The sequence below is a fragment of the Corvus moneduloides genome, chromosome 6 (assembly GCF_009650955.1).
Source record: "Corvus moneduloides isolate bCorMon1 chromosome 6, bCorMon1.pri, whole genome shotgun sequence".
NCBI lineage: Eukaryota > Metazoa > Chordata > Aves > Passeriformes > Corvidae > Corvus > Corvus moneduloides.
Genome location: NC_045481.1, coordinates 49,103,753 through 49,127,884, shown reverse-complemented (window position 1 = coordinate 49,127,884; position 24,132 = coordinate 49,103,753). Strand labels below are relative to the sequence as shown.

The 24,132-nt window shown below is 42.3% G+C and overlaps 1 protein-coding gene and 1 long non-coding RNA gene across 3 annotated transcripts in view; one reads left to right on the top strand and one right to left on the bottom strand.

Annotated features, from left to right (window-relative positions):
- Positions 1-18,239, top strand: part of GTF2H1 (general transcription factor IIH subunit 1) — a 23,857-nt gene extending 5,618 nt beyond the window's left edge. For both annotated transcript variants that reach the window (XM_032111079.1, XM_032111078.1), the window contains exons 3-15: positions 300-492; positions 2,870-3,032; positions 4,710-4,803; positions 5,448-5,597; positions 6,476-6,555; positions 7,823-7,953; positions 8,995-9,082; positions 10,393-10,481; positions 11,402-11,519; positions 12,307-12,397; positions 13,820-13,935; positions 14,836-14,928; positions 15,501-18,239. In XM_032111079.1, coding sequence (XP_031966970.1) covers positions 300-492; positions 2,870-3,032; positions 4,710-4,803; positions 5,448-5,597; positions 6,476-6,555; positions 7,823-7,953; positions 8,995-9,082; positions 10,393-10,481; positions 11,402-11,519; positions 12,307-12,397; positions 13,820-13,935; positions 14,836-14,928; positions 15,501-15,587 — 1,493 coding nt within the window. In that variant the 3' untranslated portion in view covers positions 15,588-18,239. The remainder of the gene's footprint in view (positions 1-299; positions 493-2,869; positions 3,033-4,709; positions 4,804-5,447; positions 5,598-6,475; positions 6,556-7,822; positions 7,954-8,994; positions 9,083-10,392; positions 10,482-11,401; positions 11,520-12,306; positions 12,398-13,819; positions 13,936-14,835; positions 14,929-15,500) is intronic.
- Positions 1-24,132, bottom strand: part of LOC116445045 — a 26,719-nt gene extending 2,587 nt beyond the window's left edge. The window contains exons 1-2 of the long non-coding RNA XR_004240630.1: positions 23,544-24,132; positions 4,610-4,797 (exon numbers count right to left, since the gene is read on the bottom strand). This is a non-coding gene — a long non-coding RNA (uncharacterized LOC116445045). The remainder of the gene's footprint in view (positions 1-4,609; positions 4,798-23,543) is intronic.

Genomic DNA, 24,132 nt, shown 5'->3' with positions numbered 1-24,132 from the left:
CCTCATTTGCAGCAGTTTTCTATGGATGCTGTGGGGAATGCAAAGATGAATCAGGACTCCTGAGCAGGAGCTGAAGGATATTGAGCAACAGGCTGCTACTCTCTGTGTCTTGTATTTTAGAGTGGACAAGGTGCAGGGTTCAAACTAATTCAAGGGGAAGACTGTTCCACTTTCATGGCTGCAATTCACACACAGGATAATGGTATTTAATTGGATGATGAGGATAACTGCTTATAAGCAAATACTCTAGGGAAGACAGTTTCTTGTATAAGCTTACTGTCTGTCTCTCTGCAATCTAGGCCAGAAAATCAGTCCAGAAGGTAAAGCTAAAATTCAGCTGCAGCTGGTATTGCATGCAGGGGACACAACCAACTTCCACTTCTCCAATGAAAGCACAGCAGTCAAGGAGCGAGATGCGGTCAAGGATCTTCTTCAACAACTGTTGCCCAAGTTCAAAAGGAAAGCTAATAAAGAACTTGAGGAGAAGAACAGGTAAAGGGAAAGGAGCCTAAAAGTTCATTGTTTGTTTCTTCTAGTTGTTAGCTAACTATCATATATTTCTGTTAACAGTTGTTGTTATTTCAACATCATGCATGGTACAGCATTTGTTTCCCTAGTAAAAATCTCCCCGCTTTCAATTTCAAGGCAGTTCCTTGAGACTTACATAACTGTCACATGTTGAGACAACACTTGTGTGCTTAGTGACACGTTCTTGAGGTGTAAAGGCAGCCAGTCTGGCTGCCACCCGGTCTTCCTTATCCATAGCTATGAGAAGAGAGCACCCAACAGGCAGTCTGTCTCTTTAGTCTTCTTAAATATATATGTAGCAGTTAGAAAAGCTGCTTGAAAAATTTTTTTTCTTTTCCAAAAATTTTGTGGAGCCTGGTGGGGTTTTTTTTCCTCCCCATAGAACCTCTTCCCCCTCAAGTCAAGACTACTAAATTGTTAGGTATTTTCATGCATCTCACTTGAGATGCTGCAGTTTGTTACTTGGCATACAGGATGTTTATTCTAAGAAATGTTTTGAGAAGATGTTGAGGACCTAAGTCCTTTTCCCAGATGGGCTCTTGAGATACATTTCCGTTCCTTTGAAATGTTTGTGTTAAATCACTCCCTGTGGCCACAGAGCTCCCTTCTCTGCATCTCCCCCAATGAATTTCACTTCATTCTAGTGTCTGCTGTGAATCCTCTGTCTGATGGCTTCCATTTCCAAAGACTGTTCTGGCTTTCAACATAGCTAAGTTAAAGCTAGATTTTTCAAAACATGAGAGCATTGCCTCGTGGGACAGACTGGATCTTAACAAGGTGATTTCCCAGCAGAAGGGCAAGAGCCCTTGTGCTGGAGCTGTGACACAGTCAGGATTAACTGGTTCCGGTACTGCAGCAAACACTAGGGTCTGCAGCAGTGTAGCCTGTTTTGGCACTGTTCCCATACTTATTTCTTTATGCTATGTGCCTTATTTCTGACAGTATTGGTGCTGAGAACATGGGCAGTCTTAGCTCTGAATCTTTGCCTCCTTAGATGGAGTTTTACAGCATCACACAATGCAGTATCAAGAGCTTTTCTAGTTACTGAAAACCCAGAATCCCTGCACGTACTCAGACATAGTGTGTTCTCTTGATTAGAAGTCCAAGTCTAGTGATGGGGCTTCATTAGCTTAATTGCAACAGATAAGGCAAAAAAGATTCAGCCTGTTCTGGAAGGGTACAACATCCACAGTCCCTGCAGCACTTCCTCCATTTATTGATATGAGCGAGTTGGGTACGTACCAAAATTCCTAGCTTTATTTCAATAACCAGAATAACAGACTGCTTTCTGCTGCACTAATTTGTAAGAATCGCTACTAATCCATACTTATGACAATAAGAAAAACTGGAGAAACTCTGGTGGTTAAAACATAATAGGGATATCCTGCCACAAAGCTTTCATTTCCACCTCATCCTACTTCATCCTTAGAGCAGCTAAAGACTTTTGTTTTGTCCAGATTGCAGTTTATCCATGTTCTTCCCTAGACCATGTACTTATGTATCCATAAGACTGATTTTTTCGTTGTGTGCAATTGATCAAGACCCTGAGGTACATGCTAAAGATTGGTGAGGTTATTGGCGGATTGTGAACACATATGCATGTGTCCCTGAAAATAGCCCAGTGGGTTTCTAATAAGGTACACAGCTGTAAAAACAGCTGCTTAAACATTAGTGAAGATTCAGGTGTGCAGTCCTTGCATTTTGGGTAGTAAGAGTGATAACTTCTATAAACATTGCTCCCTGGTGGAAGCAGTGACACGGAATGTGTCTCACACTTGTGCTGTGATTATGTGATGAAGATCCTACTGTCACCACAGAAACATAAATGAACAACCATCTCAGAGTAATGTGTTTCAAGGAATCTTATCCCATAGATATTTTGTGATCTATACTCTTGCACTAGAGTAGAGATCCATAGCTACTGAATTTTAAGATCTTAAACCAAGAATTGGACAGTGCTGAAACCTCCTTCTTTTCTCATCATACTTTTGTTATGGAACAGCAAGAAAATTTGCTGTGCTTTTACAGTTGAGGAGATTCCAGTCCTGGTGTGTGAAGACACAAAAGCACCACAGAATATTTTAGGACAAGACATGAATCCCACATTGACTTTTTCTTAGACATTACTGTTTTCTAACATTCAGTGTTAACATCCATTTCTTAAGTCTTTTCAGACAAACAGTGCTATTGCATTGGTTGTTTACATAGTCTTGTTAAGAAAGGCACAGCATTTTGAAAGAAAAGATGGTTTCTGTTCCTTTTGTGAACTTGTGTTAGTTGTGGAAATACTAGTAATTTATTCTACAGTGTTTCAATTCTATTCAATACATTCTTTTACCAGAATGCTGCAAGAAGATCCTGTTTTGTTTCAGCTCTATAAAGACCTTGTTGTGAGCCAAGTAATCAGTGCTGAAGAATTCTGGGCCAACCGTTTAAGCCTGAATGCAGGGGATAATTCTGCAGCACCTAGTAAGCAGGATGTGGGCATCTCTGCAGCATTCCTGGTACGTTGAACCTCTAACTTACAGGATTTTAGAGCAAACAAATTGGGGAAAGTGAGAGTTCTGCTCATGCACTTTATTCCCATATACATGAATTTTGTACTTTTCTGGTTCCTCAGCATCTCTCCGCTATTCCAAGTGTAAAGGAGAAAAAAAACAATTTCCTGCTCATCTGCAACCTCAAAGTTTTGTCAGTTTAAGATGCCCAATTTGAACTTTAAATTGCCAATAGGCAGATGATGTTTGTACTGCTGCTCTGCCTCCCATAAAACAGGAGTGACGTGAATATATGGTCACTAGATTAGACTGTATTAGTTTAATAAGTTAAAGAGCATATCTGTGGCAGCATTGACATGCATAAATGAACCCTTCCACCTAAGGGTTTTATTTCCTTCCCAATTTTTTAAACCAATACATGCTTTCAGCTACTTGAAGAACAACTTGTGTGTCTGAAACCTCATTTTCTCTCTCTTTTTCTCTAACTTTCAGTTATTTTACCCATTTGTGGAAACCATGCTTCAGTAATTTCAGTGCAGTCTAAAAGTAATCTAGGTACAACTTCAGATTCTTCACGCAGAGACATGGTTCTACTTCTGCAACAAAATTCACAGATAGGACTCTTTAGATGGAATCCCACTTCCACCTTTGTAATGACTGTGCTCTTAGTGGGTGTGGGAGAGAAAGAGGAGGTAGGAATTGTTTTAATTTAGCTGCTGTAAAACCACTTGGTTTTTTCCCCCCTCCTTGGAAATACCTGAATCAGTTGCCAAACAAATTTGATTGCTGATTTCCTCCCATTATTTTTACACCTTAATATTAAAAAAAGAAATCACAATGAAAAGTAAACGCACCAAACCTTCAAAACTGAAGCGTTCTTAAAATAACTGGTTATGCTTCTGTCCTCTGCATTTCTGAAGAAGAAATCTTCAGATATTTGTGTTTCCTAATTCAAGTTAAACCTGACTGGCTCTCCTGAGAATGAGTGCTTCCCTGGGAAGAAGATGGTACAAAAGCTAGACTTGAGGTACACAGGAAAAGGAGGAAAAGGCAGCAGCCTGTGCCATCATGTACTTTTCCTGTTTCTGAGAGCTGGATGGAGCACTTCCCTCCTCCAGAGCTTCCTAAAGAGATCACTGAGATTTAAGTTCAAAGTTCTTCTAAGCTAACACTGAAGCTTTAAATTTAATGTTACTTATCAGTTATACTAAGGTGTTTTTAGTGTATAAGGGAATAAGGTATAAGAGCCATAAATCCTTTGTCACTTCATTACAGCCACTGATTATTCACTCGCTGAATTGTTGAGTGAACAATAAAACATGAGGCATATACAGTACACTTACCTATTTTTACTTTGACACAAGGATAAGCATAAATGAATTAAGCATAAATAAATTAAGCTTATCTTGTTTTGACCAATGGAGTGCTCTTTGCTTTCTAAAGCCTGCAGTCTGCTTGTTGAATTGTCCCTTAGGTGGCAAGTATAATAAAATAATTCATGTTTGCTCTTTCATTTCTCGTTGCAAAATACCTACGTATGATCAAATATGCTGTGGATTACTGGAGGAAGAAGATTATTTTACCTGCAGCAGACCTTGCTTGCAAGATGCCAGTTCTTTTCCTTCTGCAGTCAGAGAAAGCATCTAGACATGACTGTTCTTTCCCCTGTGTGCTTTTCCTTAGGCTGATGTACGGCCTCAGACAGACGGCTGCAACGGGCTGAGGTACAACTTGACTTCGGATATTATTGAATCCATATTTCGGACATACCCTGCAGGTAAGAGCGGTGTTTTACACATCAGACACACCCAATTAAGACTGGTCTTTTTACTGTCTTACTGTGGAAAGACTAAAATGTTAGTCTGAGCCTGTAAGTATAAGGGATCATATCTTCCAGTCCTCTGGATAAATTTCCCTGCCTCATTAGAGGGATGGAAAGAAGCATATTCTTACGTTTCATATAAGCATAAAATATGCTTTTGAAATGAAAACTTTATTTTATTAAATGAAAACATTTTAACTTGTGTTGACTTTTTGTTTTTTAAATTGTGAGTAAATGTTTGATTCCCGTGATACTCTCCTACTCAGTGTTGCAATTGTTACTTTTCATGAAATCACCTTTGGGAGGAAAAGAACCTGATTCCCATCATTTCCCCTGCACTATAATGAACATTGATTCATTCTGGCCCCTAGCATGGGGGTAATTTAAGAGTGTTGAGGCCAGTGTTACATGCACTTTTCAAAGCTTTACAGGCCTAAATGAGTACTTGTTTGCTCATGCTTAATACTGCAGTCCCTTCCATTTAATGGGAATGAATGGAGGCAGGCAGAAAGCAAGGAAGCCAGCAAGAAAATGTTGACATAAAATACCCTGTTAAGATTTGTGGAACAGTTTGTAATCGTTCTGGGTTTCGTTCACAGTAAAAATGAAATATGCAGAGAATGTTCCACATAACATGACCGAGAGGGAATTCTGGACACGATTTTTTCAGTCTCATTATTTTCATCGGGATAGGCTCAACACAGGCTCAAAAGACCTCTTTGCAGAATGTGCCAAACTGGATGAGAAAGGTAAGGTGGTTGTCTCTGAAAGCTACAGATGGTCATAGAAAGTTAGCTACAGCTTTGCCATTCTGAGCACATTTCATAGTGAGAGCATTTCTTGGAACAAATTAGCCTTTGGAAAGTGGCAGCACTAGAAATAAGCTTTTACTACTAATTCCATAATATGCTGTCAGTTACTATGGAATAATTTTGTGTACATAATAGGTTTTGTTTTGTGATATGTGCACCATTTACAACAGGTACAGCGTTTGTTATAGATGGGGTTTTAATAAATGGGATCCCTATTGGTCCAAATTGTCCAGAGGAGTTGCCATCCCTGTTCTCTGTCAGTCTTTTTAATCTGAAATGCTGAAGTATTACCTGACTTAAGTTTTTTATGAAGTTTTGAGATAGGTTTGCGATGATACAGAATTGTGGGGAGTTGGGATCACTTACCACCATTCCATAATATGTATTCTGGCTAATGAAAGCATTCTATTAGGAATGCAAAACCCTTCACAAGTCAAAGCTATCACCAGATATAAACTCATACTACCCAGGCAGGGCAGCAAAACAGTGCCAAAATTAGAAGAAGCACAATTGAGGCTTCCCAGCTCCCACTAATAAAAGTGCATCTCAATTTATTTTTTTAATCAGTGTTGAGTGATGTCTAGAAATTGGTGAAAACTGGGTTAATTAGTAGGAAAATGTTTTAGAGTAACTTCACACATTTATTGCTTATTTTAAATGGAACTTCAAAAAAGGTTTAAAGTTTTAGTCTCAGTGTGATTTGGGCCTGTGCAGAACCTTTGTCTTTTAAAGATTAAATATAACCTGATGATCCCACAATTATTCTATTTGTTTAGATACAGTTTTTCATGGTTTTTTTCCTTTGTTTCACACAGGGTTAAAAGCAATGGTGTCTCAAGGAGTGAAAAACCCCCTGATAGATTTAACAGCTTTGGAAGATAAAACATTAGATGAAGTAAGTACTTGGGGGGAAAAAACAGGAAACAAACAAAAAATCCAAAAGAAAACCATACACCTTCCTTAGTTTCATTTAAGGATTAGTGAATCCTTCTTTTAAAATCACTACAAATGCTAATTTTAAAACAAATCCCTCACTAGGCAGTTGGAGTGGTTGGGTACTCAACATTTCTGCTGTTGTGTGTGTGTAGGGAAATGGAGACTGTGCCCATGGACCTTTGTGCCTCACATCTACCTTGGTGTGCAGGGTATAAATGCAGGACTTCCCTTTTTTAAAGAATTACTCTTTCATTTGGCTTTTTTGTCTAAACTGCACAAAACAGGAAAAAGTCTTTGATTTGTTCTTACTTTGAACATTGCTACTTGATTTGGCCTAACTGAAGGACACTTCATACAGTTTTCTTTTTTTATCTTTAAATACCTGTCTTTGCTAAAATTATGACTAACTTGAACTAGTACCTGCCTCCAAGTACAAGTTAAAACAATTGATGCAATGGTATACCATATTGTGAAGTAATTTAGAGATGCGTTTTTCTGCAGTTGATTTAACTGAAACTGTTGAATTGTAATTAATAATGAAGCTGCATTTCTACGTTTTTTGGTGGGGTTTTTTGGGGGTTTCTTTTTTAATTTTCTTTTTGTGGGAGTTGTTCAAAGCTAGCAGTCTGAAACTGGACCATGAGTTTAGGGTAGGTGTGTTTGAACTGCTCTGCAAACTGCCCTGGTTTGCTTTTGAGGCTGGTTAACAGCAAAACTGCCCATGGGGTAAAGTGAGTTGCCTTCAGCCACCTGGCAGGTGGGGAACTCTGTCAACATAAAGGCTTGAGGTTTTTTGAATTTTCTATTGGTATCACATTCTCCTGAGCAGGTGTCATTTAGCCTGTGGGCTGCTGGTGTCCCACTAGATTTTAAGAAGAGGTCAGTAAAACAACTGCTATCTCTTCCTTGCCATCAATGCCTGTGTTTTGCACAAGTGATCCTTAGGGGTTTTTTAAGCTAGTTCTGTTTCTACTTAAATCATGGTTTTAAAAAATTATCTGTATTAGACTTGCTACCTTCTCTCTGACACCTCTAAATTGCAAAGTGTTAGCAGAATAAAATAGTAACTGGAGCTTTTTCAAAGTACGTAAGGTGATGGTAGGGCAAAGGTAGGAAAATGATGCTCTGGATGATGACGCAGGGGAGGTGGCTTCCTGACTGAAGGGAAAACAGAACTGTCCTGCTGCTCTGGAGGCAGGAGGGAATTAATGTTGTTTTCTTCACAGGGCTATGGCGTTGCTTCTGTGGCCTCTACATCAAATGCCTCAAAGTCTGCTAGAGAAAGTAGCAATGCTGCCATCATAAAACGCTTTAATCATCACAGTGCCATGGTCCTTGCAGCTGGCCTCAGGAAACAGTAAGTTTTGGTGTTGTGTAAAAGATTTTTGTAGTAAATTTTAAGGAATTTCCAAAACAAAACCACATTTTCAGTTATTCATCCAACCTTTTCTTTAATTTTTTTATGAATTAATTATTTTGCTCTAGAAAGGAAAATACCTTTAGGTTCCATTTTACTTTATAGAAGTTTTTCAGAGCTGTTTGAAATGATGACTTATTTTTAGCTGAGTTATCATATAAAGCAGATTAAAAAGGAAAGAATGTTTCTGCCTTAGATCTCTAGCCCTGGTGAAGGCTGCAGAAGTAGTGTTCTGTGTGCTGTGCGTAGGTGAGGTCTGGTGCAGGCAGTTGCTATTTCCTGCCTTCCAGGAGCAGGTCTGGCTGGGGCAACCTGCAGTGTGGCATAGGTGGATCAGATGAAGGACTCCTCAGGTGCAGTACCCTGCCCCTGACCAAAAACATTTATAAGTCATCTGCTCTACAACTGCTTTATGGACAACCAGCAAGGATTACTACTCTACCCAAATCCTACAGACCTGAACTGTGAGAGGTCTTAGTTAACACTTCCTTCTGGTTAGCTGGGCTCCCTCACATGGTTCTTTGGTTTTGCACAAATTGAACACTGCACCTTAGGCAATCTCTTCTGGGCAATGTGTGTTTCTGTTTCTCAGTTCAGAAAGGGACAACAGGATAGCTCTCCTGGAGCAGTTGTATTTCAGGGCTCCCACAGCTCTGCTAATACCTGGTTGCATAACTGTGTATACAAAGTGTTTCTAATTTAGCCACGATTTTGCTGTGTCCCACATGCACTGTTGGCATGCTGCTATTTCTGAAGAGAGAGACAAGCACTTTCTTCTGCTGTTGAATTTCCCCCATGACAAACGGGGTTGATGTGAGCAGTGGTTCCTTCTGTCTACATCAGCTGCTAGAAATTAAGACATAAGGGGAAAAAAAACATGCATATAAAGTCTTTGAAACAGATGTATTTACTTTGTGTCTACCTTGTATTTTAAGTTTCCTGTGAGGTGAATTCTTCTTAATGCTGTTTCTCTATTTTAAGAGAAGCACAAAATGACCATTACAGTGAGACCAGCAGTACGGACGGAAACTCCAGGGATTCAGATTTCTTTCAGCCACCACTGAAAAAGGTATAAAGTTAGCTGATGTGATTCTGATTGAATGGAACTGGAAGCTCTGTCTCAAAAAATTGCTGAAAGTTCCTTACTTGTTTTATGACACATCTGAAATGAAACTTTTAGCCTGGTTTAGAAGTATATAGAATAACAACCTGACTGTCTATAAGAAGCCTTGTACCTCTGTTAGTAAAAACAAATAGACTACATATTGAAGTGTTGTGCTGTTTATCTCTTCAGTAGTGCCCAGTGCAAGTAAAAAATTCTAAGATGCTTCAGATTGGACCCAGAAATCTGGTTCTTCGCATTTGCTGTGGTTCTGGTTTTGGCCCCCTTCCTTTTGTTTTTCTTTCAAATGCCCAAAAACTTCTAGAGAACATCCATCAGAAAAAGATACTGTTGTTGAAGCACTAATATTAACCTGTCAAGTGTGTTGTTTGTAGAGGGGATGATGAAACTGGCACATGACAGTGTTCATCTTAGAAGCTGAAGTGAGGTTGAACTAAAAGTCTAGTGATACCTGGTGCAATGAAATACAGGGCAACAGCCTGGTCTAGACTAATCAGATCAGCTCATAAAGTGGAAGAGAGTACTGTAATTGCTATAAAACTGAATTGAATACTTTTCCTGGAGTTGACAGCCTAATCAGAAAATGTCAGAGGGTCTCAAAACTTTGCTGTATTGTGAGAAAACCTTTTAGAATACATGTGTTGTTAAATGTTGGGGTAGTCTTTGACTTTCCCCAAAAGCTGCAAGTTCTACTGAGCAGAAAATTATATAGTAAGACTAGAAGAAATGTGATGAAAAGGGGAGTGAAAGAGTAACAGGAGAATAGGAGACTTCAGAAATAGTTTTGTCATTGTATGAAGTCTGATACCACTGTGCTGCTACCTCTCACTGCTAATACTCCACAGCTCTGCTGTCACCAGGTAGCTTGGGGTCATTACTTTGGTTTTAGTCTTAGACTCCTGTACACCAGCTATTAAATCATTACTATTTCTGCTAATCTGGTGTTAGGTGCACATAAATAGAGAGCACAAATTATTATCTATGTACAGCAGAACACTTTTTGGAAGTGGCAGGGACTGCCAAGTTTCAGACAGAATCTGGAGAAAAAGCGATGGTGCCAAGACTTGCAAATGGCACATCCTGAACAACATTGGGCATCACTCCCTCTGGAGGGTGGGCATGAGTCATTCCATACCTGGGTTTTCTTTAAGGTTTTAGTAACCCTCCAGCTCAAACTTGGTGAACCAGAAAAAAGCACTGGATGTATGGAATTGTGCCTTCATTAGTAATGTGTATCATTATTTGGCTCATTTTAGGTAAAACTGCAGGAGGCCATTGAATATGAAGATTTATCAAAGAATAATAGCGTTAAAACTATTGCACTAAACTTAAAGAAGTCTGATAGGTAAGTTAAAATATGCTCAGCTCTTTCAGCAGAGCCAGTTTATCAGGGGTTTCATCACAGCCCACACAGGACCAGCTGATTTAGTCCCTACTGTGCCACACTCAGGTGTAACACAACTAAGTTTCAAAATCTTATATGAGCTTTTATACAAACCAATTTCCAAATGATTCCCTCTTAAATTTGTATTTTTATTTCTCAGGATGGTTGGGGTAGGAAGAGACATCTGGAGATCATCTAGTCCAATGCCCCTGTTAAACTCCATCTGCTTTTTCAGAGAGTTGAGTCTCTGTAAGCTGACCTGAATGACCTTGACATGTAATTTCTGTGAAAGCCTAACAGACCTCTGTTCACAGTTCAGCACTTCATTGCAGCTTTCAGTGGAAAAATGTGTCATATATGAAAATATATACAATTCCAAGAAAAATCCACTCCCAGGAAAAAAGTGCAGTTGGGATAGTTTGGACTGCTCACTGGTCTAGGATGTTTCTAGTAGTAGTGCTCTTGTTTTCTAGACTTTTGAGTTTGAGAACCATAGAGGTGACTTCAGAAAAGGAGCGATGCTACCAGAAAGAGAACAGTTCCACATGTGCACCTAACTTCATTTAGCTTAGTTTCAGTTGAAAATGATGTGAATTGCTCCATTTTAATAATACTTCCAGAATCTGGTGGCAGTGGTAGCTTTACATTGGCAAAATAATGATCATAGATTCAGCAACAGAAGTTCTTCTTTTACTGCCATACTATCCCTAAGCCAGCCTCTTCCCATGTGGCAGTATATTGTACTCTGTCAATAAATAAATTAGTGTCAACAGTTGCAAAGTATCTAAAATTAGAAACATTTGAAGAACTGTCCAGGAGTTTGCTCTCTTGCTTTAACAACACTCTTACTAATAACACTTTTCCCTTTTCTCACTTCACAGGTATTACCATGGTCCTACTCCAATTCAATCACAGCAATATGCAACCAGTCAGGATATAATTAATTCATTTCATAGTATTAGACAAGAAATGGAAGCATATGTACCCAAACTAACTCAGGTATGGAAGAAAATTTTTAAAATGCCCCTCTTAATCTTACCTTAGCATCTTGCTTTCTATACAGTTTTGTGTCTCATGTCTATTGGAGTTTTAATTTTACATGGTAAACTTAAATTATCTCTAGTTTCTGTTGCCTGATTTATTTTGCAGGTTTAGGGGATACCTTTTGAGCTGTTAGGTTTAAAATCTACACAATAGGAAACTGAGTCATTGCTGATGCTCAGTTATATTCTTCTGTTCCTGCTTTCTTTTGAGGAAATGGTAAAGCTATAGGGTAGTAAAGCAGGACAGTTATGCACAGGCCAGTGTATCGATCCCAGCCTCAGAAGTTTAGGTTACAGTGAGCAGGTTTTTAACTGAACTGGTCTTTTGCTCCTAAATGCACCGGGACTGTGAGTCTGCTGTGGGCTGCACGGAAGCTCTGTGCTGGCACCGGAGGGCAGCAGAGCCCTGAGGCCAATCTCCCCAGCCACTCTCTGAACTCTGTTTGTAAACCTAGTTTGGCCCTAAGTAAAGCAGCCACAACTCTGCTACACTTCAGCATAGTAATTCTCTTATTTCAGAGTTAAGTGCACAGACAGTTAACGGTGTAGGTAAAGAAAAGGGTTGTTTTTCCATAATTAATTGGAGAGTTTTCACTGCAAACAAGCTATAGCACTTAAAGGCACTGTACCTAATTCTGAAGAAGAGCTGAACCTGAACTTCATTGTATCTGTTCAACTAATCTTATTTTAAAAAGAATTTATTGGAAAAAGTGACCTGAGATACTTGTTCCCTTTCTCTCCAGGTTCTTTCAAGTGGTGATGCTGCCAGCACTATTGCAGTCCTGTCACCTGGAGGAGCACTTATGCAGGGTGGAACACAGCAAGCCATAAACCGTAAGGATTTGGGATGTCTAATGCTTTAATCGTGTCCTGTTGCATTGCACAGCACTGGCTGGCTTGCTGTTTCATCTCTCCCTTAGAATGTGTTACAGTGATAAAGGAAATTATGGAAACATGTAGCTGGAATAGTACTGGGTTACAGCAACAAAAGAAAAGCAACAACCCAGCCACACCATGGGGGTGGTAATGGCTACACCGGTGCTGAGGCAAGTGAATGAGAGAACATTTTACACAGCAAGTAATGAAGGAAACACCTGATAGATTCTATATTATCTTACTGGGTTTTACTTGTTCAGCATTTCTGATTTTTTTCCTGGATTGTAGAAAATACATACTCTGGGAAAACTCTGAGGAAGCAAGGCCTAGATAATTGTCTGAAACTAAGTTTTTTGCAGCCTGCATTTAAGATCCACAGATTGCTGTGAAAAAAAGGCAGCTTCCTTGTAGACTGCAAGGGCAAATCAGCCAGCCTCTCCTTCTCACACCTCCATTCAACCACTCCTTTCCCTATTGTGACATTGCTGCCACTTTGAGTTCCTGTCTCTTTAGTCTCACAGCAGATGAATTCCTGTTCTCAGGATTTATAACAGTTTGCCAGTTTATCTTGTGTAACTTGGTCTGAAAAGCAGCAGAAATTAATTCAGACAGCTGAAAAAGCAAGTATGAGTTCTTTATGGTACTGAAAGTAAAGGAGTCAGCAAGCAGTGGTGAGGCTTTCTTACCCATCCTGGTTGACATATTGGGTGCTACACTTCACCTCTTTGAGCCTGACCACCACTTTTTTTTTTTAACAGCCTCATCCTGAAATTTGATATTCACTGTTCAGTTCACTGTGCTCATCCTCAGTGACTACTTGTACTTTTTGTTTGGGTTTTTACAGTTATGGCTCTTTTGTTGTTCTTGAACCCTGTCACTCTTTCTTCTTTAAGAGTACCTGGGACACAGTTCTTTTTTCCTGTCTGGATTTTTCATCTTCCACATGCTATAACCATATTCTCATTGCCAACATAAGACAGAGGGAAAAACTTGCAGTATCCAGAATTCTTAGCACTGTGTTGTGAGGACAGCACAGTGCTGGTGCCAGCAGCAGCACTGCCACGCTGTTAGAATAATACAAATACACTGCTTCTAATCCTGGATTAGGTTTGGTATCCATTCTTTGCCTGGCATGGATCTCCCTAAATAATACACAAGCTTCCAAGTGTAGAGCCATAAATAGCAGCTGACCTGATCTAATAGCTGCTGATAGTCTTGATCTAATTGCTGCTGAGGTATGAGGTGCCTCAGTGGTCCCTCCCAGCCAGCCTTTCTGTGACTGTAGTGGAAGTGTACATTGCTGACCTCCTTCATTACCTTAGTTCTCATTTTTCATATGATAGTTTGAATGATGTGAAAAAACCCTTTTTCCTGTTGCAGAGATGGTGCCAAATGACATTCAGTCTGAACTAAAACACTTGTACGTGGCAGTAGGGGAACTGCTACGACACTTCTGGTCCTGCTTCCCTGTTAACACGCCATTCCTAGAAGAAAAGGTAAGGCAGGGCTTCCTCTTATGGGCCTGGTTCTGATGTGGCTAGACCATGGTTTGGAATGGCTGTCATTACTGAAGGACAAGAACTAATGCATGTGCCTTAAAGCAGTACAGCACTTACTCATCTCTAGAACTGAAGGTCACAAAATAACATAAAACCTTTTTTTTTCAGCAGTTCTGCTGGTGCTATAAATTAAAATCATCCTTTTCCTTGCCTCCCTGTTAGCTCCCTTTAGGAGCAGTAGCTGTAAGCCAGTTTCAAACAGAATGGTCAGCTCTGTTGCAGCTGCAGGGTTCTTATTCCACTTTAAAACACAAAAACTAAAGCCTCCCTTCCCCAGCTCCAAGAAAAATAACCTCTTCAGTGACAGTACAAGTGGAGTTTTCCTTATTCTTCTATCCACTGCAAAAATCACTGTCCTACCTTCAGAACACACACTGCTTTTCAGAACTGAGTTGCCTTCAAGGACAGCCAGGTCTATGACTGTAACTATTTTTCTGTTGCTTTTGACCTCACATGGATAACAAAGATTTGCATTTAGATACGCTCATATGTCTGCTGCAAAATATGGCCTGAAAATCCACAGTCTTTGCTTGAAGCAAAAAACCATTTTATGAATATCTTTTATCTATTTATAGTGTTTATTAATGAAGTAATAATCAGAATGGCACATTTCACTTTCAGTCATACTGCACTTATCTCAAAAATAAATACACGCCGGAGAAGCGTTAGAGACTGATATTTGAGTAACTTTCCTTCCTCAAGCTACTTGACATACTTGAAGTAGCCCCCAGAATTAGTTATAAGGTATTCTGTTGGAGAAAAATTTGTTGAAGGAAATGAAACTTCTGTCTTACTATAATTCTTCAGTGTTGTAATACTGGTTTCTATCTCTCTCAGGTTGTGAAAATGAGGAGCAACTTGGAAAGATTTCAGGTTACAAAGCTCTGCCCATTCCAAGAAAAGATTCGAAGACAATATTTAAGCACAAATGTAAGGGAAAGTACTGTTTAATTATGTGGGTGCATATTAATAATTGCGGTCTTAACTATGAGAGGATGGTAGTTTCTTTGTTACTTCTTATCCTAGGGCATCTTAATGGGTTTTTTTGACTAGGAAATGGGCAGAGGGACATTGGGTACACAGTTAAGCAGTCATCTCTCCCTGTCCAGCTTGCTGAGTGATGCCAGCAACTGACAAGAACTATAAATTGAGATTACCTGAGTGATAGAACAGAAAGGGGAAGTCACATTTCATTTTTCACTTCCACCATGAAGTAGAACTTGAGCAACTTCAAAACTCTCTGTCCATGTCAGATGTGAAGTGGTGGTCACAGACTAAATACCAGAACAGACAGCACAATGGGGTGTCACTTCCCCATGAGCTTTCAGCTCAGCAGCTCTCTGCACTGCTCCCTCTGTGGATATTTTGCAACAGAGCCTCAAGGTCCTTTCTGTGATTTTAGCAAGATTACTCATAGTGAATAAAAGGAAGAATCCACCTGAAAGGGAGGGAAGGGGATCTGTTTTCCAGCAGCTGGGACAATGTCTTTCCCTCTCTTTCAGTTGATAAGTCATATAGAAGAGATGCTGCAGACGGCCTACAATAAGTTCCACACGTGGCAGTCCCGGCGCATGCTGAAGAAGACGTGAGGGCGCATCCTGTACAGGTCTGAGAGCAAAGCCTGCAATAGGGTAGGACTACAGCCTAGGTATGTGCAGATCTTAGAGTTGTTGCAGGAAGACCTGCAAGCTGTGGACTTCTGGAAACGATGCTAACTGAACTTGCACATTTTTGAAAAAGAACTGAGATTAAACTTGAAAACTGGGCAGAAAAACAAGGAAGAACCAAAATGGAAGAGCTGAGGCGCAAAAATATTTAAAAGACACTGTTTACTGCAGTTACTCAGGAACTGCTTTTGATTTGCATAAAGAGCTGCTTTCAGAAATAAAACATTTAAAGAGGGTGTATTAATAAAATTTGTTTTTCTGTCTAATTTTTTTTAAGAAGTGTATGGCACAGGGTAGATCTCAAAAGTTTTTCTTCACTGGATTCTGACATTTTCTTGAATTCTGTTTGTACTTTCTGCAACAGTCTAACAGTGATGTTTTAAAACATAGCTGAGACTGTTTTTGCTTCAAACATCTGGGAGAGTGTAGCTGTCAGAAGACAAGCTCCTGCCATATGTTTCCCCACCAATTGGAAGCAAGAGACATTGCACTGAAAGCTGTTCATGGTCTACAGTTCCTAAAGGTACACAAGGGCAAACTTTTGCCTGAAGTCTTCAATTTTTATGCAAAATTTTTTCAGCCATCAGTTTTGCATGTTTCCTTTTGAGTGCAAGTGTGTGCTACTGCAATCTTTTTTTTTTTTTTTTTTTATGGTGGCATTCGTTCTGAGGAGAGAATGTGTTTTTAAAAATGAAGTTAAATAAAGGTTTATACAAAAGAAGTCATTTATTTTCAATTCTTAGGCATTTTTTATTTCTTCTCCTAAATCTGTTTTCCTTCACTCTTCCCTTTTGACTATTACACTCTTTTTGGCGAATTGATAATCATTGCAAAGAGAAAAATGTGTTATTTACACAGTGTCCATAGCTATTGGGAATCTGTGCCATACTTTGTTCTAAACAGAATCAGTTCACGGTTTCAGAACAACTTGTCTTGTATTAAATGTGACTTAAATGCAAAGTAACCCCCTTTTTTAAGAATATATGCAGTTTAATGACAACCTTGTATTTTTTTTGTCACTTTGACTGGACAAAAGCCCAGTATGGGCTACTGAACTTTTTTACTTCAGATTAAATGTGACTGTTAAAGATGCATCTACTACAAAGACAAATCAGACTGACAATATGCATTCAAAGCAAGCACAGCAGTGTTCAGTACAGCAGAAGAAATTCCCCAAACCTGCATGATGGCTTAATACTACATTTTGGTATGATGCTAAAACATAATAGTATGATGTTGGGTTGATAATTCTTGAAACTTCCTACAGCAGAAAACTTGTATTGGTGTAGCCAAGTGGGTGCTTGTTCTGCGCTGCTGCTCCGTTCATGCAAGAGGGGTTTTTTCTTTACTGGTGCGTGGAAGTCAGCGGCTTCTTTTGACCCTTTTCTTTCAGATTTTTGTATTATGCTATAATATTTTGGTAAAAGCTGAGTTTCAGTTAAGCATCACTGTCTGCACCAAAGTCCTGTTCAGAAATGTGTGCATATTGTTCAGCCTCATTCCCTGTCTGCTGCTGCAGATCCATGCATGATCCCTGCTCTGCGCTGTCCGTGAGGTTCTGCTACAAGAAATGACTGGGCTCAACCAGAGATGCCCGTGTTCTTGACAGAGTGAACATGTCACTGGGAATAAACAGATGTACTACAGCACTTGGGGGATGAGGTGCACATCTTGTCACTAGGTTACCTCTTGTGAGGACTAAACTTTCTCTAAAATTTAGGCTTAGGGTGTGGCTTTATGAAGCCAAATCCCCTTGTAAGTGCAGGCAGCTCCCAGAACAAAAGGGTAATTTTGTTCTCCCCCTACCCAAAGCATTTGATCTAGCAATTCTGGGGCCAAATTGCAACTGTTTCTTGAATGCTAACACACCTTACATCATATCAGAGGGCTAGGGTCAAGAAAAGAGATCTGATTTACATTCTAACTGTGCCTGAAGCTATGAACAACGCATTTAAGTATTAGGCTGCACTGAGACTTAATTTTAAAAAATAGTAGGAGAGTTTTGAATTTGGAACTAATTCACCTTTAATTGGAATCAGTATTTCATGTTCCTGGAAAGACTGGGCAAAATGGTTAACATGGTGAAAAAGTGTCAGTGCATCACAAGAACATTTTACAGCTCCAAGGACTGATGTTTATAACGATTTTGGGGATGGTGTTGCAATAGCTTTAAGTTATTATAATGATATCAGGCTATCAAAATGTACATTAATGACCAGAACTAGGGGGGAAGAGGACTATGATAATAAATTCAACAGTTTTGCCTAGAGACTGTACAGGCAAGGCTGCTATGCACTTCATACTGCTTTTTCAGGTATTGTGGCAATAAGGCGCAGGCCCCTCCTCAAGTAAAGGGAGGTAAACTAAATATTCTTTCTACATTGTGTTCCCCTTTTCTGTAGCATGGTCCAAAACACAGATTCATTCCTTAAGTTTTGAAACTGAATCATCGTGCATTATATTACTATTGGAATCTTTATACTGACTTGTATTTTTAATGAGAATTCATAAAACTTGTATCATTGGCATTGATCTAAGATTTGTAGAATAAACCCTACTGAATTCTGAAGTGAAGTCTTCTCTAATGCTTAGGCTGTGTTTTCTGATTGAATTAAATCCCTAACGGGCTCTATTGAGGTCTAAATTGAGAGAACTGTATATAACTCGCTTAGCTGTCCCTTGATGCTGATAGGTCAGCAGCAAAAAGGTTACAATATAATTACTGTCAAATTGTTTCATTTTCAGGATTTGAAAACTTCTACTGCTGCACACGGAATCTACACCATTACAAGTGCTACTGTCCCTCTGTTCCCTGTCAGAAAAGCCATTTTTAAGTCTCCAGGGATTAGTACTCTGCTTGTTCCATATATTGATGCAGCAGCTGTTGGTTCAAGAGAGCTGCACAGGAGCTTTGTCAGTCACTAATCCAAGGTTTCCTAGTAATGGAGAAAGGATAACGCAGATACCAGCCTGTGCATTTCAGCAGATGAAGATACTTAGATGCACCACAAAAAAGGCTGGGCTAATTCTCTCCTAAGAGCTCTACCCCAGTCAGGGACAGGGAGTGACAATCTTCCACTGCAGCCACCCTACAAGTAAGCTTCTTACATGCTCATGGGGTAGCTCTCTAGACTTATCATCTGCAGCTTCCTAATGTGGCAAAGGTCTCACCAAGGCCCTGTTGTGCTTTCCCATATGGATGAGTTTCCCCACCACTCTCTGCTCAAGGTGTTTTTTTTAGAGCTACAAGTATTTTCCCTTACTTAACGCTGTAACTATACCCTTACAACTTCTTGGTGGTGGTATTAGCTAGAAAGCTTTCCTTATCCTTGCCCAAACTCCTGTTGAACAGCTGCTTTATCCAGAAAGTCACTTGTATAAGCAAGGAAGGTGACAACAAGAAAGCTTAAGACCCAGTTTTCCATTATCCGTCCTGTTTCCCTTTCTTAAGGGAAGAGCCTGCCCAGGCATCCCTGTGGCTTTGGAGCCTTTGTATTGCAAGAGTTTCAGAGTGTGAGCCACAATATTCTGAACTTATTTCTATGCTCTCCCTTGCCCTGCAGCAAGAGCTGGAGCTCAATCCAAATGAGACACAGCAATTTATTGAATAGCAATCAAGAAATGATCTGACACTGATCTTCAATAAACCCAGTGACAGATGTGTTCCTACAGCAGAGCTCAAAAGCCTGGGGAACCACTAAAATACCTAACACAATCTCCCACATGTTTTCAGGATACTGCATTTCCTCTCAGCTCTCTGAGCACATCATCTCCCCAAAAGATAGCCAAGCCCTTGTCTGTAATGCTGATAGCAAGGGAGTTTGTTAACATCCTAGATGGATGATACTCTGCAAAGGCTCCTTTGGGCTGGAAGTGACTAGCCCCAGAGGTACAAGATGCAGTCAGCACAGCTGACCTGGCTGAAGGAGCCAGAGGCCACGGACCAGAGCTCAGGCATCTCCTGGGCACTCCTGTGCCCAGCCCTGGGCAGCCAGCACCCCATGGACCCCTGGTGCCCTCAGTGAGGGAGCTCTGTATGCTTGCACCCCAATTCCTACAGCCCACAAAGCACCAGTTCTCCTTGTGCTGCTCTCCAGGCTCACAGCCGGGTGGCAGAGTGCCACCACAGTGACAGGAAAAGTGCCTTCAGGAACGCAGCCGAGGCTGGGGCTCCTTGCTGGCAGTTTCCCAGCCACATGCTCTCAGCTGCTGTGATTCCCCCCACAAACATTTCTATCCCCTCCAAAACCTGACAGCCCTCTGGTCTTCCTCTCCCAATAAAAGTCCACATACCCTTCATCATGGAAAAGCCAGACTACTGCAGTAGTTCAGGTGTCAGCATATCCCCAAGGAAAAAATGCCCTGGACTTAGACCCTGTCCTCCCTGCATACTAAGATCCTGTTGGTTTATTACCTCACTGACAGCCCTCACAAACCACAAGTTAAATCTGAATCAGTTGAAGGCAGCTTTCTCCCAAACACCCATAGACCTGGACACAATTTTGTTCTCTAGAGCATCACCTTCCACACAGCCCCACTCCATCCCCTTCCGTCCCAGGCTCACTCACAGGCACATCCTGACAAACCATCACTTTATTAGAATTCCTGTGCCCAGCAGAAGCAGCCTCAAGCACTGCTGATACCCACACTTCCCTGCCCCACCTTCCTCAAGCAAGCTCCTGCCCTGTGTGCTCACCCACAGAACTGCCCATCACCTCTTTGGCACAATGCAATCTCCACCACACTTGGACACCATGGCCAAGCACCTCATAGCCTGGGCATCTCAGATCCCTTCTGTGTAACCTCCCCAGGACTTGGCTGCCAACACAATCCATGTGGACCCACAGCTGTGCATTTCATCCTCTAAATCCTAAACTCCGTGTGCATCATCTCAACAGGACCCCAATTGCAAGTTCCAGAGAACAGAGGGTAACACACTGTATGTGGGTTCACAATCACTGGCTCAGTGGCTACAACAAGAGGGAAGCATTGAAGCATACCCAAGCTAAAGCTTCTGTTAAAAAGACAAGACTCAAAAACTTTGGGAATTGGCCAGAGGTGACCAGACTTTCTGGGGCAGGGATTGCCTTTCTCCAGGTACTGCACAGGGAGTGTTGGCCTCAGGTGGGGATTCCAGCCTGTTGCATGAACCACAGTGTGTTGGCTTCCTCCCTGACCTCACCTGCACCCGATGGGCTGATCCAGATAAAACAGCATTGACAGGAACTTTATCCAACATAGCATGTGTCCCATGATTGGAATTGACAGCTCAAATACAACAGCCCCACAACAGCCACTTCCCTGTAAGCACTCCCCCCATTGCTACCTTTGCCCAGCTCTGCAGATAGTATGTTAAGGAAATAAATGCCAAGCTGTAAAGCCACGTGGATCCTAAGTGACAATCTGTGAGCCTGGGCATGGCTCCCCTGTGCTTCCGGCCACGAGCTGATCACGAAGGGAAACAGCAGCGAGGGACTCGGGAGCAACGCTGGCATCAGCCTGATGTGACTCAGCAGGACAAAGATTGCCTGGCCAGATGCAGACAGCAGATATCCCTGCTGGTAAGCACCAACCACCCTGTTCTGCAACACCAGGCCACACAAAGCACATCGCTGTGCAAAATGCTTCCCAGCAGCATGGCACAGGCACCTGGGGGAGGCGTCTCTCTCTACAGAGACATTATGTCACCAAAACCAGAATGTTTCCTTTTGCCCTGCGGCCCTGCAGAGCTCAGGAAATTGCACCCTCACAGTATTTCTGCCTTCCTCAAGGCCTTTCTGCCTTCCTCACCCTTCAGGCAAAGCTCCCAAACTGGCTTGTGCTGTTTTACAGCAGACAGTGGAATGTTTCTTTAGGGGTCTCAGTCCTGGACAGGGATCCCGGGTGCTGCAGCAATGGAACAGCCTTTCTCCATGGCTTGCCACTCCCTTGGACACAGCTCCTCTCCTTGCCTTAACAAAAGCAAACACATACAACAATCCAAAGACAAACACAGGGGTTACAATTTGATCTGTGATAACCATTCTCGGGTGATAACCACTACTTTACACTGAGCAAACACTGACACTCCACCAGAACCAGTGTCAGAGCTGTGATCCAATCCTTAAGTGAGGTCCTATTCAGCTAAAGTATTCAGGATCTCTAACCAGGGATTTAAGATGCATTTTTCCCCAGAGAACCAGGAAATCCCTCTTCATCCTACTCCCTCCCAGGAAGCCCTTCATGCCACAATTTCTAGACCTCATGTCACAAGAATGACAACCCTTTTAGCTCCAGAAAGGAGGATGATCCCAGCCAGGCCAAGGCATTCCCATCGGAAAGCAGACATTGCCAGCAATTTCATCGGTGCTGATCTCTCTCTCATGAGGCGAGACTGCTGAGAGCAGCTTTGAGCCTCATTCCCCAGCCATACCACTGACAGGCTGACTCCATGCCAAACACCTTCATACCAAATCACACAGGGGGCAGAAAACAAACCACCCCCCCAAAAAGCAGTGTCCATTCCCTTACCAGCCCCAAATCCAGTGGTGCTAGGCATTGCCAGCCCCTGCTCAGATAAGTACTGTGACAGACACCTAGGTAGGGACATTGCGTTCTCACTCTTGGGGAAATGGCTGCTTTGTATCCCCTCTGCTCCCCGCCTCACCCCGCTCCTGCAGCAGCGACTGCCTTTTGTGGGGCTGGGATGGGAACACAGCCCCAGGAATACCAGCCCTGGAGGAGCCATGACACTGGACAAGTGCCCTGGCAGCATGGCTGGCAGAGCCTGGCCTTGATCCCTAAGCCCCCACCCCTGTTTAGTATGGGCAACCTGGTTTCCAAGGCCCCAGACATGCATTGAACCCCTCCCTGAGAGCTCCCTGTCATGTCCAGGCTGGATGAGAGCTGAGACAAAGCACTGCCAATCCCAAGACTCTGTATCTGGAGACACGTAAGAGAGAGCGAGTTCCCCTGACCTGAGATGGGAGCAGAGGTGCCCTAAAGGCACAGCCAAGCCTCCATGGGGGTCAGTAACTGTTTCACTACACTCAGAGACCAGCCAGAAGAAATCCTCTCAGTGTGGAGAGCTGCTTCTGGGGAAGTTCACAACATCACAGCCTCTGCCCTGCAGCTGTTAGCTGTACCCATGCAGAGAATGACATAGGCTTGTGGAGCTCTGTCCTACATTCAGGAACATTCCTAGGGAGACAGGCAGGAAGGGTGAGCGATGCTGACCTGGCACACAGCCCCTGCCTGGGTGCAGCCGGAGCTCTCACAGACACTCACAAACACAGCCCCCAGTCCTGGAGGAGCGTGGGCACTGAGACACGGCACAGCACCTTCTGCAGCCTCCTATCACTTTGGGCTTGGCTCCATGAAACGCGGCTTGGTGCTCTCCTCCAGACACAGCTGGCATCAGGCAGCCAGAACCAGGTCCCTGCCAGCACGCGTGAGGGCTCTGCCTTGTCCTTGTACTCAAAGAAATCCTTGTCCACAGAAGTGTCTGATGTGTCAGCGTCAACAGCAGTAAACCCGACTGTGCCCAGGAGATCCTCTGCTGGAAGAAGTATGGGATAGAGAAGCTACACTTTACAATCCAGGGGCTGATTTCCTGCCAGCTTGGTTCAGTCCATGGTTAAACTGCATCTCCTGAGAAAGGAGTATCACGACCCAGGTCTAGAACTACCCAATGCTTTTTCCACCACAGGAAAACCCACAGACATGGGAAAGAAAAAGTTCACAAAGACGAGCAGAAGTAGTTCTGTTTCTGCCCTAGTCAGACTCCTATTTAATCCCTACGGGGCACAGCACAGCCCTGCCCAGAAGCCCTCCGTTCGAATGCTGACATTTCGTGCTGTGTCCCTGCAAGAACGCCTCTCCCCTGCAGCCCTGACTCACAGCCGTCGCTTCCCTTTGTGCAGCTCGGCTCCATTTCCTGCGCAGCCGGCGACGCCCGGGGCCAGCAGGAACCGCGGCCACACGGGTGCAAGGCTACGGACAGCCTGCGAGGGAGGCACCCCTCCTGCTCCGGCACTTGCTCCGCTGCCTCAGCTCATTACATTATTTCAGTATTACTGCCCCCGAAGCATCACCCACACCCCCTTTTAAGTGATAAAAATCGAGCTCTCCACGATCAGAATCTGATGTTATAATTAGACACCCTTACAGCACACACGGCTGTGTTACACAACACGGCTCGGAGCTCCTGAGTGCCGGGTGAAGCTACATTTGCATTTTAGTCACATCACAAACAAACTCTTAAAGGAAAATCTCCCGAGTGGTCGTGGTTACTGAGCTGTGGTTCAGATGACGAGGCAGTCTGAGAGCACGCAAACAGATTTCCCTGGTCTGAAACTAAAGCAGACGTGAACTCCAGTCACCAGCGGGTGTCAGTCCACAGGACAAGACTGGCGTTAGCCAGAAGTAAAACCTCCAGCACACATACAAAGTGGATGGCAGGTCCTAACTACCGACTGTTTGCTCTATA